This window comes from Oryzias latipes, chromosome 5 (assembly GCF_002234675.1).
Source record: "Oryzias latipes chromosome 5, ASM223467v1".
Classification (NCBI taxonomy): Eukaryota; Metazoa; Chordata; class Actinopteri; order Beloniformes; family Adrianichthyidae; genus Oryzias; species Oryzias latipes.
The window spans coordinates 7,982,595-7,994,545 of NC_019863.2; the positions used below are offsets into that span (position 1 = coordinate 7,982,595).

General features: G+C 39.5%; 1 protein-coding gene across 5 annotated transcripts in view; it reads right to left on the reverse strand.

Annotated features, from left to right (window-relative positions):
* cacna2d2 (calcium voltage-gated channel auxiliary subunit alpha2delta 2) overlaps positions 1-7,378 on the reverse strand; it is a 207,348-nt gene extending 199,970 nt beyond the window's left edge. For all 5 annotated transcript variants that reach the window (XM_020703113.2, XM_011474783.3, XM_011474784.3 and 2 more), the window contains exons 1-2: positions 6,925-7,378; positions 1,990-2,071 (exon numbers count right to left, since the gene is read on the reverse strand). In XM_020703113.2, coding sequence (XP_020558772.2) covers positions 1,990-2,071; positions 6,925-7,040 — 198 coding nt within the window. In that variant the 5' untranslated portion in view covers positions 7,041-7,378. The remainder of the gene's footprint in view (positions 1-1,989; positions 2,072-6,924) is intronic.
* Between the last annotated feature and the right edge of the window lie 4,573 nt (positions 7,379-11,951).

Here is an 11,951-nt window from a genome sequence, read left to right on the forward strand (position 1 = left end):
CCAACTGAGAAGTTACTAAGTAAAGCATTTTATCTGAGCAGGAATTCTCAGCCTTAAATGACCATAAATACAGCGAATAGATGAAAAGATATTTTATAAAACATTTTCAACATCGACAATAATATAAATTTTATATTAACATCCATCCATCCATTTTCTAAACTGGCTCGATACCTTTTGAGGCTATGGGGTTGCTGGAGCCTATCCCAGCATCGGTGGGGTACACCCAGGGCAGATCGCCAGTCCACACAACCACACACAGTCACACTATTTAGAGTCATCAATCAACCCATGAAACATGTGTTTTGAAACTGGAGTGTCCAGTAAAATGCACAAGGCAAACTCCAGACAGAAATGTCCCAGTCAGGACTTGAACCAGGGCCTTCTTGCTGTGAGGTGTGGGTGCTAACCAATACTCCACTGTACAGCCCTTATATGTAGATTGATTGATTCATTGGTTTGTTTCAAGCATTAAAATACTATAAAAAAAATACAAAACACAGATCTATCAAACCCACATTTAATATTAAGTAGTACAAAAAAAGAAAAAGAAGATGATGCCGTCTTCTTGACACTGTCATTACTAATTATCATTAATAGGCATTTTTTGCAGTGATTCATACAGTAAACACACCTCACATTAGATCCATTAAATATAAGGATTAATAAATAAAGTCAAATAGAGTTTGATGTCTTGCTTGAAAGGGAAGAGTCAAACGTATAAATTGTATTCCCAGCTCTTCTGCTATAATGCTGTTCTTATCAAATCAAGTGGAGATTATTTATGTTCTACCAACATAGGCGTTACATTAATTTTAAATAAACTTAATCATTCCATTTCTTTTATAGAAACACTAAACATTTTCCAGTTTTCCATGTGTGGTTACATTTGTTTTTGTGTGTAATTGTGTGGTACTGTGATTCTGTTTTGTGTGGACTAGGATTGTAAATTTGAATGCTGTCCAGTCACAAGCATTGTGCTGGTAATAATAATTAAGCTAATCAGTAATTATCAGCATTTACAACGATACATATATCAGAGTTATAGAGGAAATGAGTAAATTATCACCCAGAATGAGAGGAAGTACTTAGATTTAGTTCAGTTTAAGTGTAGAATTCAGAAATTGACCCCAAAAAGGTAGAAAACTCACACTTTTAAGGATCAACTACTTTTTATTTTTAAATCAATAGCTGCAAAGTGCAATTAAAATAGAGGGTTATGGTAATATTTTCTAAGATTGCGACATTTTGACCTATTTTGTTTATACTGGATAAGTGCTAAAAATGAATGTCTGCCTTTTGTCGCCTAATGGCCATTACCTTTAACACCAGCACGGCCTTGTGACCTGGCAGCTTATCCCTCTTTTCTCTGGGATGCATCACTGTCACCAGCATAGCACCAGCTATCTAACATCCCACTGTTAAAGCTAGAATTAAAGCCCCAGGCGCAGCACCGGCTGGATGGATCGACTCACCCAAACAGCAATAATGAAGCATTTATCTGTGGGTGCATTACAAACCCTGGAAGCATGGTAAATATGCACATGGCGGAAGTATGATGAAACAGTGTCAATAACACCGTTCTCAGCCATCTGCTCTGCCACAAGACATCCACATGCTGCACAGATACTGATATCAGAACGAGGAGCCAGCCCAAATGTTCTGCTAAACGCATGTGCCGTTGGTGCTGCAACTAATATCAATTCAATTCAATGAGAAACTCAGGAAATGTCCAGAACTCCAGAGATCTTAGGTCATCAAGGATGATAGGATGCACTTGTTTTGTCTTGACCATCTATGTGTATTGGAGATTAAAAATGATCTCATGTGAAGCAATTACTTTGAAAGAAAAGCCTTGAAACAGACGGCATTTGTCCAGCGCATTCATGGGGTCACATGCTCACTCTGATGTACAACCTCACCCAGTGAAACCTGATAAATAATGCAAGGAAACACAGGGCGACGCATGCAAGAATGACGTCAACTTACCGATTTCATCTGCTCAGTTCCAGTTACGTGCTGGAGTACCTTCTCCAGTTCTTTCTCGATGCGTTGAGCCCAGTGAATCATTCTGGAAGCAGAACATTTAGAAAGGAACATCGTCACCTCAGGATGTTTTTGCCTCATTTCTCTGCTACAACCTGTGTTTTTTTTGCTTTTTTGTTGTTGTTTTTTAAAAGGCAGTATACTTGCTGCCATCTTTTCTGTTGCCCATTGTCTGAATTACTCCTTGGCCCCTCCGTCACCCATCACATCGTGAATATTTAGCCTTGGTAGTGCTAACAGTTCATGTGCCCATCTTGGCCCGACTGAGATCAGCAGCAACAAAACTGCTCAGGTCTGACAGAAGTGCACCCTAAGCTGGAGCTGATCTCTGTTAGACAGAGCCAAGTCTGGAATTAAGAGATCAAACGGCTGAGGCTCATCACTGGATATCTACCAGCAAGCAACAAATGACTTAATGGACTGAGATTTTTTTTCTAGATAAATGTTAAGATGAAACAGAAGCATATCTGCCAACCTGGTTTAACTCACACCCCTGATGTCGGAAAAAGGTTTCTGTTTTTCTGAAGCTCATCTCTCAGAAATCAGATGAATCACTTCTTGCGTCCCGCCTTTTGCTTGGCAGCCACTAACCTTTTCTTTTCAGCAGCCTGCCGATAAGCAATCACTCCCATCAGCATTAGAAAACAACCCAATTGATTGTCTTTTAATATGATAACGGAAACAAATGTCACCTTCAAATGTCAGATTGTTCTGAGGAACAAGAGGGAAGTTATTAAATCGCACAAATCTGGCAAACAGCAACGAAAGTCGCCATAATCACCAAACTACAGCAGAAATCGTAGGGAGGAAAGCCTCAGACCAGATGAGTGAGCTGTGAGCCAGCGTTCATGAGGACAAGATTACAGGAGGGAGGGGTCCTCCTCAAAGGAGCACAGAGGGGCTCCACTATGACGAGACCACTGACAATGTAAAGGTCACCTCAGTATCACATGAAACAGCACTTGGACTCCTATTTAAAGACTCCCTCCGATGAAGACTGTTTTTAACTTGTTCTTGGAGCATTTTTCTGATGAAAATTAAGTTTGAAATTGCTTTTTTTGATTATTTGTGTATTCCATTTATTGTGATGAATCAGGAGCAGATGAAAAAAGGCCGTTTTAAAAAAAGGATTGTATCTGTGTTGTAGAAAATGCGCTGAGTGGGCCTTAGGCTTTCCACTCCAGTCTGTTCTGATGTGTCCACTTGCAGACAAGTAGATCCGTGTGCGTCTTTGTTTTCCTTGTCTGAGCTGGAATCTGGATCAAAACTGTACGGCTGAAGAGCTCCAAATATACTCACCATTTGTGTTGGACAGCTAATGTAAGGTTGGAGGCCTGTAAGCTAGCGTAAGTGCATGTAAACAGAAAGCTCTCACTAATGGCGAGGATAAGGGGGTTGGTGTTGCTAGTTTCTAATTAACTCCTGGCACCCTTTAGAAACAATGTCCTAGAAAATGATTTGTTGTTTTTTTTAATTTTCCCTAAAAATGGCAAACTCATGTTTAAAACGCTACTGAGAACACTTATACAAAAGATGATCATAGAGGGCATTTCAGTCAAAAACCTGTATTTTTGCTATGTTATTTTCACGTTTTCTAATCTACTAAACATATTTATGTCACGGAGTGGGGTAAGGGAGTACCCAAGCGCAGGAGTTCCAGGTAAACAAAGTCTTAAAAAACTAAAAACCACTAAACACAAACTACAAACTAGAAACTAGAACTACACTAGAAACTGGGGAGACATAAGACTGACATCAGACTACGGACCAGCAAAGGAGGAAGGGAAGGGCAGGACTTAAGTACATACAGACGAACGAGACACAGGTGACAACAATGAGGGCAGATGGGGACAAAAAGTAAAACTCAGTACTACAACAAAACAGGAAACCTTTCAAAATAAAACAGGAAACTGAAACTCAAAACATGACAGAACAAAAAGAGAACAAACACAAAAGCAAGAAAAGTAAACCATAACAAGTCATGCTTTAATTATTAAGTTAACGACAAAAAAATGAAATTAATTATGTAGAATCTGTAAAATGTAACTATTTAAATGCATTTAAATGTTGCACTAACAAGTTTTAGAAAACACACTTGCTTGTGAATTATTTAAAGGGCCTATATCATGACATATCAGCCTTTTGAGCTTTTAAGTGTAATATAATGTTAATTCCTAACTATACACAACCCCGAAGTGGTATTTTGCTCCATTTATGCATTTCTAAGTGTTCCTCGAAAAACCAGCGCTCTGAGCACCAGCCCCTCCAAACCCACGAAAACAAGCCGGTCCTCACATGGTGACGTAGACCAGTGAGGAACAGCCCCTTCCAGTCTTCGCTGCCAGCCCCGCCCCCAGGCTAACGCGCACACACACACTTTCTCCACTAGCGGCGATCGGCTAAAACGCTTTTTATTTTATACACATAATATGAACATCCCTCTTTGCAAAATTTTGGATGTTGTTTGTTTTCGTGGGCGAAATGCAGACACGCTGCCGAGCCCGACTCTAGGATGACATCATGAAATGGGCGGCACCCACAAGGAGCAAAAGGCGACGCCTCAGAGATCGAGTCGACTTACTTCGGGGTAAGAGAAGGGCTGTGAAAATAACCCATATTTCATAAAAAATGCATTCTTAGTGTGCCAAAGGCAAAATATGATCACACATATGGATATAGTTTACTCTCAAAAGATTAAGAAAGGCACAATATAAGTGTCTTATAGTGAGTCGGGATTCATTTTGAGCGTCCACATCAAAGAATATATTATTGTCATGTCCCAAACATGCAGAACTCCCCATTAAGTACAGCCACTGACCTATCTGTATACGGTTGTTAGGTAAATTATATGCACTGCTGGGGCCTGATGCTTAATGAACGCTGCAAGTTCCTCAGTAATCCAAAAGCTCTGATCTCTTTTTGAACAAACAAGTTGCTGACGCTCTTTAGCTTTTTGTAGAAGCCTTTCCCCAGACCTGCGTCATCCTGTTTGATGCAGACTAACAAGTCACCGGTCACTCATAAAGAGATGTAAAAAACAAAACTCTGTAATAATCAGTATCTGCACAGGGAAGTCCACGCAGACAGGCCTCAGCTGGGATTCGAACCAGTGCAACAGTGCCAGCTAACTAACACCCCCTCTAGGCTGTCTGTGTGATCTAATGGATTTTTAAAAGTCTACCATTTTCCTCTGATGGTTTTGGGTAATTCAGCTGCTTTATGTTTGACAAACGTTGGGGAAAAGCAGCAAATGTGATGCAATGAGTTTGAAAGGGAGGACTGCATGTCAGCCACCTACTGTCACTATGTCATTTCCACTGCAATGGAGCTCATCACTTGAAGGGCCATGCTCACATGTCTATTGGGGCAGAAGGTGCACTATTTTTTTTTAATTATTATTTGTGTTTGTGTGTGTTGGGGAGATGCTGAAGTTGTACATTTTTATAACTTTTTGTAGCAACATTTTTTCTTTGTGTTATTCCTCCAGTTTAAAATTAACATTAACTCCAATTTTCAATATTATTTCACTGATAAATCTTTTACCTTGTTCGTTTCTGTTCTGGCTCATTCCACAGTAATGTGTGTGTGTGACCCAAAACCTAGTTTAAAAATCCCAAGAGGTGAGTGGATAAAACAGGACATGACAGAACTGAGGAGCAGTTGACATTGTTTCTGATTTAGGCCATTAAGTGGAAGAGATGAAAGTAGCTTGGCTTGTATTTGAAACAGGGGATTATTAAAGAAGAGGGGGAAAAAAGACTTTGGATTTTAACGTGGTTGGAATAAAAACATTCACCGTGATTCCTAATTTAACCAAGGAGAGCGATAAATTAGCGGCATCACCGTCCCTTATGGAGCTTAAAATATTCAAACCAATGATCCAGTTAATTGTGATTTTTGTGTCAGTCCTGGGTCACATAAAAAACAACAGATCATTCTGTTGAAAGTCACCTTGGCCAATAGATGAACACAAAGACTTGCCAGCAGATCCTCTCTTGTGTGCGTCGGGAGGATTCATTTGCTTAACTCCTGAGTTTGTCTGAGTCATGAGCGCCGCTGCTAGACGGTGTTCACGCCTCATCAGGAAGGTTTGATCATTACAACCCGGGTTAAGCGCCTCGCCGCGTCGCGCCGCGCCGCGCCGCGCCACGCCACGCAGCTGCTGGCGCGCTATGACTGCTGATACTTGAAAAAAGCCGGGAGACTTCATCTCAACCGAAGCAAGGAGTTTTCTTCTTCAACTTTAAGTTCAGTGACTCACAGGTAGCTGCGCCAGACTTTGCGCCTACTTTAAAGTAATTATTAGGTTTGACTTGGATCACATTTTCGTGCATAAAATGTAAATAAATCAAACTAAAAGAGGCTGGAAAAATTACTGAGATTTAGCTCAAAATGCACCAGTGAAATCATTTTCAACTCAGGTTCAGAAATGAAATTAGATTTTTATATTTTTCTTTTAAATGACAGATGTTCAAATTGCGCGTTTGCTTTGCGCGGTGCGTCGTGATGTGCGGTCTAAACGGGATGTTGTACACGGAGAAGAATCAGCGCATCCTCTGCGGTCCTCGTTTGTTTTTATCAGCTCCATGATGTTGACATAAAGAAGCGCTCCGCTTGGGTGGCGTGCGCTCCTACAGTCAGTTCCTGCTTTCTGGACGACACTTGTGTGCTGGATGGCTCCGCCATAACAGCAGCAGCAGCAGCTCCGTTTACCACTGATCATCTGATGCTGCGTGTTCGTGCGAACATCAGGGAACATCATCTCCTCCAAGGTAAGCGGAGCTTGGCGCGCAGGCTCGCGTGGGGCCACCTGTCCTAGTTCCGCGCTCCGCATCCCCCCCCCCTCCCCCCAAAGAAAAAACTGTGCGGGCTACTTACGTGTAGTGCTGAGGGAAGAGGTGGGTCCCGGCTGTCGGCGTGGACACACAGATGATAAGTACAGTTTGGATAGTGAGGAGGCAGAAAACACCAAACGACTGCGCGCAGATCGCCATTTTCCATGAAATATTCAAGAAACTGCGATAAATAAGAGAAGGGCCGAAAGGACAGTCTCTCCCCTGACGGAGCTAAGAACAACCGAGCTCCAGAGAAAGTGAGCGGCTGGAGGTGACGGCTGGAGGAGCCGTCAGGACGCACGGAGATCTCAATCAGAGACGCACAGCCACGGACGCGGGGGATGAGGATGAGGAAGATGCTCAGCTGCTGTTTGCTGATGATGCGCCCGCCTGGATGCCTGTTCGCGCACACGCAGTCCTACCTCCCTCCCCGCCACCGTTCTCAGTCGCTCCTTTACTCCGCCACTGTCTCCAATGTAACAGTCAGGCGGAGTGAAGCTCGCGGCGGCGCGACTGTTTCCGTTAAGACTTTCAAAATAAAACCAAAAGTAAGAAGCCTCATTTTTCACCACGTTTGGTTTAGGAACTCAATTTCACACATGGTGTAAATGTAAAGTGACAATTTTTTTAAATCTTTAACAACCTAAATTGTGGTCGTCTGTCACAAACGTCATAGCCTACATTATCATGGTTTTATTTTGGTAGTCTTTCCCCTCGAACTCCCTGAAACGGAGACTTGAGTCAGCTGTTGGCACCAGTTCTATTCTTGTGCCATAGACGGGGGCGCGCATCTGGCCACCTCCCCTTCCTCCTCCTCGCGTCCACGTGCTGTCTTCCTCCCAAAGTACGGGTCGGAACGGCAAAGCGAGCCGTTGCTTTGCCTGTCTGTGGCATCTCTCCAGAATGGCAACGTTTCACTTTTTATGATCCAGAGAAATTTGGCTAACTAAAAGAGACAAAAAAAAAACATTTTTCAGTTTTTATTTGGGCGGATGAGGGGACCCCCCCCCCCCCCCAATATGGTTATAAAACTTCTTTATTTTTTGGTTTGTTTGTTTATTGACGCACTAGGACGACAAAAGGTGGGGCTGTATAATTGAGTCCAGTGTCTTTGTGTGAGCGCGCGCGTGCGTGAGCAGGTGATCTTCTCTTGTGCATCCACACCTGGTTCTTCCGCTCTGATGACCTCTGACTCTGCTTTTTCTGTTGAAGGTTAAAATTCATGCTTTAGGACTTTAATGATAACACTAATACAGGCCCAAGGATTTACATAAATAGGAAATAATTAATCGACGTAATCGATGAACATTCCTTTAACCCAACCAGAATGTTCCATCTGAAGCAAGTTAGTAATTGATTTGATCTATACCGTTATCAAAATATTTCAAAATATAATACATTAATTATAATCAATATTTGAAAATACCAGTTGGATTGAGACACGGTAGGTTTTTATTACTATAACTTAAAAACGGCCAAGTCCGTCTTTGTTTGTACACATATTTAATTTACATTTGATTATCTTGTAAGAAATACAAGGAATCTAAAAAACCTTACATACACGGTTTAGTACCAGGTATTTCTCTCTCAGTCACACTGCTTGGATTTTTGGCTAAAGATGTCCTGAATTGATTTGTGTCAGTGAATTGGATCATTCAAAATGAATCAACATCAACTATTTTATTGCAATCACAAATTGTGATTTGGATGGAATCATATCAATAATGACATGAATGGAATCAATCATCGTTACACCCCTAACAAAAAAATAAATAAAACTAGAAAAAGAAAAAATATACAAATAAATGAAAATTAAACACCAAAATCTGAGCAAAAGAAAACAATTTGAATACACAGATCAGATAATCAGCAAACAGAGAAGGCATAGCCACCATGGAGCTTCTATCAGATGCTCAAACTACAACAATTTATGATATGGATGCAAAATATGGATGAAAAACTCATAATATATCTCCTAAAACACACTAATCTTCAAACTTACAAAACTGTATACAAAATTTGCATGATTTGGTATTATGCAACAAAACCTGAGTTAAAGAAAAATGTGGATAAACCGTGAAGTAAATTTCTGTTTCCCAGTCAAAGCCCAGCTCATAGAACACAGAGTGGAACTTGGATGTTTTGTGGACAGTCTTGCATCTCTCCGTTTACGGTGAGACAGCCCGCTTGGTGGCTGCGTTGTCCTTGGCTCGGTCACTTATCAGGGCACACAGGTGCTCCGCCCGCAGAAAGCCACACAGCAGTCAGCAGGGTTGCGGCAAAGCATTTCTGCCCTCCCTGACAGAAGGAGAAGATGCTGTTTTGGTCGAAAAGACACTGCAGGGAAAATAATTCAGCAGGAAAGAAAATGAAAAAAAAACACCTGATAGCAGCAATGATGGAACTCTGCATATGGATGTCACAGGTCATTCAGTCGGAACAAATGTCCGCCCATACTCCTTAGGAAATGGAAAAATAAATCTGCTCAAAGACATATTGACCTGCTTTGACCCACCCGTCTAAACAAATGTATGGAGAGGAGCAGGAGACAGTCCCACTGTGATGTATCATAACTTCCTGTGCAGAGACAAGTAGCTGTAATTGATGATGACTCTCACACATTCATTTATCATATCTTACTTCTACGGTGGCCCTGAAGTGCAAAGCATTCAACAAATCACTCGATACAAAAACATTTTTAAGATCACAACAACAATTAAAAAAAAAAAAAAAATTTAAAAAGCAGCATTACATTTTAGAAAACAAAACAAAATTTCAGAAACCAAAACTTGAAAAACAAAAATGACAAAAAAAAAAACCATTTCAGAAAACAAAATTAATTTCCAGGAAAAAAAAAAATATTAAAAAATGAAAACATTTCAGAAAAAAAAAAATCCAGAAAAAAAATTAAATATTAAAAAATGAAAAACATTTCAGAAAAAAAAAATCCAGAAAAAAAATGAAATATTAAAAAATGAAAAACATTTCAGAAAAAAAAAATTCCAGAAAAAAAATGAAATATTAAAAAATGAAAAACATTTCAGAAAAAAAATGAAATATTAAAAAATGAAAAACATTTCAGAAAAATTTTTTTCCAGAAAACAAAACGAAATCTTCAAAAATGAAAAACATTTCCAAACCGGAAGAGGCAGGTACTATGGGACAACGCTGATTGGATGATGATTTTTGTCAATCATTTGAACTGAAAAGTATTTTAAATGAAGCGATGACGGATTTTATCGTCCAAACAACAATGTACTATAATAATCCACGTATTTCCCATTTATATATCAAATAAAAAATGCAGCAAACTGTTAATGAACTTTAAAATTATTTTTTTAACATTTCGCCTGACACACGGTCACCCGGAAGTAGTTTGTGAGCACTTTTACTTTGAACGCTGTGCGCTAATGTCTACGGCTGCGAGGTTCACGCTGTCAATCATCTTTAGGTAAGAATCAATTCTGTGATCTTTTCTTTTGTCAGTCACATGTCTCTAAGGATGTTAATTTTAGGATGTTAAAGTGCTGCTTTGAAAAGATAATTTATTTTTATCTTGCGCATGCGCAAAAGGAACCCGATGGAGACGAACCGTCTTCACATGATAGCCGTTCCCGTTTTCGGTGACAACATGAGAGAAAAAGCTCCGAGCCAGCCTGATTCTGTGATTTATACAGTAATTACAGTAATTATATGGCATCAGTGTTGCTAAAAATCGACTTTAAGACTGAAATCAGTAAACAAGTTCTTATGGGAAATAATATTTAAGTGCATTGTATATTTTTGACCCATGCATATACATATACACATATACTGAAACTTAAAAATGAACTTTAAAAGTTTATAAAATACTTAATTGAATTAACATGTGATATTTCTGCAGGTGAAGTTACTCAAAGCGAAGTTCCAGAAAGGTTTGTGCTGCAGAAGAACAGATGGCAGCTCTACATGGGAATACAAAAAGACTAAAGTCATTCATATCATTGTGCAGTGTACAGGCAAGTCACCATGATTTATGTGAAATGTAATCAATAAATATTATTTAACCTTAATATCTAATTTTTTTTTTTAAATTGCAGGTCCTTTAAAAAAACGTCTTTAACCTGCTGCATAAGCCTGATTAGTTGTAAATGATGCAGTGGGGAGTGAAAGACGAAGCACAATTCCTGGCTTTAGCGTCGGGCTGATGATCTGGAAATCACATCTGAGGAATCGCATCAAACACTTGTACAACTCCAAACAACTTAATGTTCCTTTAAGCAAAACTCCAGTTTAAAATGTTCATATTAGGCTTGCTTCATTTAGGAGTTTTTCCATGTTTACCATTTTAGGTTTTAAAGCTTTATTAACAAAGTTGATGTTTGATTTTCAAAGCTGTTGTTTAGAAATGTTTTTTTGTCAATGAAAAAACTGAATGCTGATGTGAGGATTGTAATAATGGATATGAAAATAAACAAATTTGTTTCATAGCAATGCAGTATATTTATTGAAAACTTAACATGAATACGTTATTCAGTAACAGAAACAAAGAAACAGTTGTGGATTTTCCTTTAAGGGCTTCTTCATGCAGTCAATCAAATGTTGCGCTTACAATCAGCATTTACTCAGCGTACCTGTCAGTCACATTTATTAGAGGAAAAAATGCATCTGGGAAAGTCTGTTGGTGCTTAACAACTATATCAAAAAGAGTCATGTCAGGGAAGTTTTGTCCACATTGCTGCTCAGCATCACATCCAGAGGAAGATGCACAGGTAAGGGACCCCAGTTCCTGCTCGTACATGCTTGCAGCTTCCTCTGCACTGGACTCCAGCTCCATTGAAATCCCTGACAGAGATAAATTAATAAATTAAAAATCCCTGACAGAAAAACATCAGCTGCCGTTCATCTTTCATTCAGGAAAAAGTTGAGTTCATCAAAATGAGGAGAAAATGGGTTAAACCAGAAATTCATTAGGGAGGGGTCAAAACACCAAACTCAGAATAAAATACATTATTTCAGTCTTATAAAAAATACATTCTAAAACAATTTGGTATTCCTCCTCTGCCTGAAAGACTAAAACGTTTTTTTTAA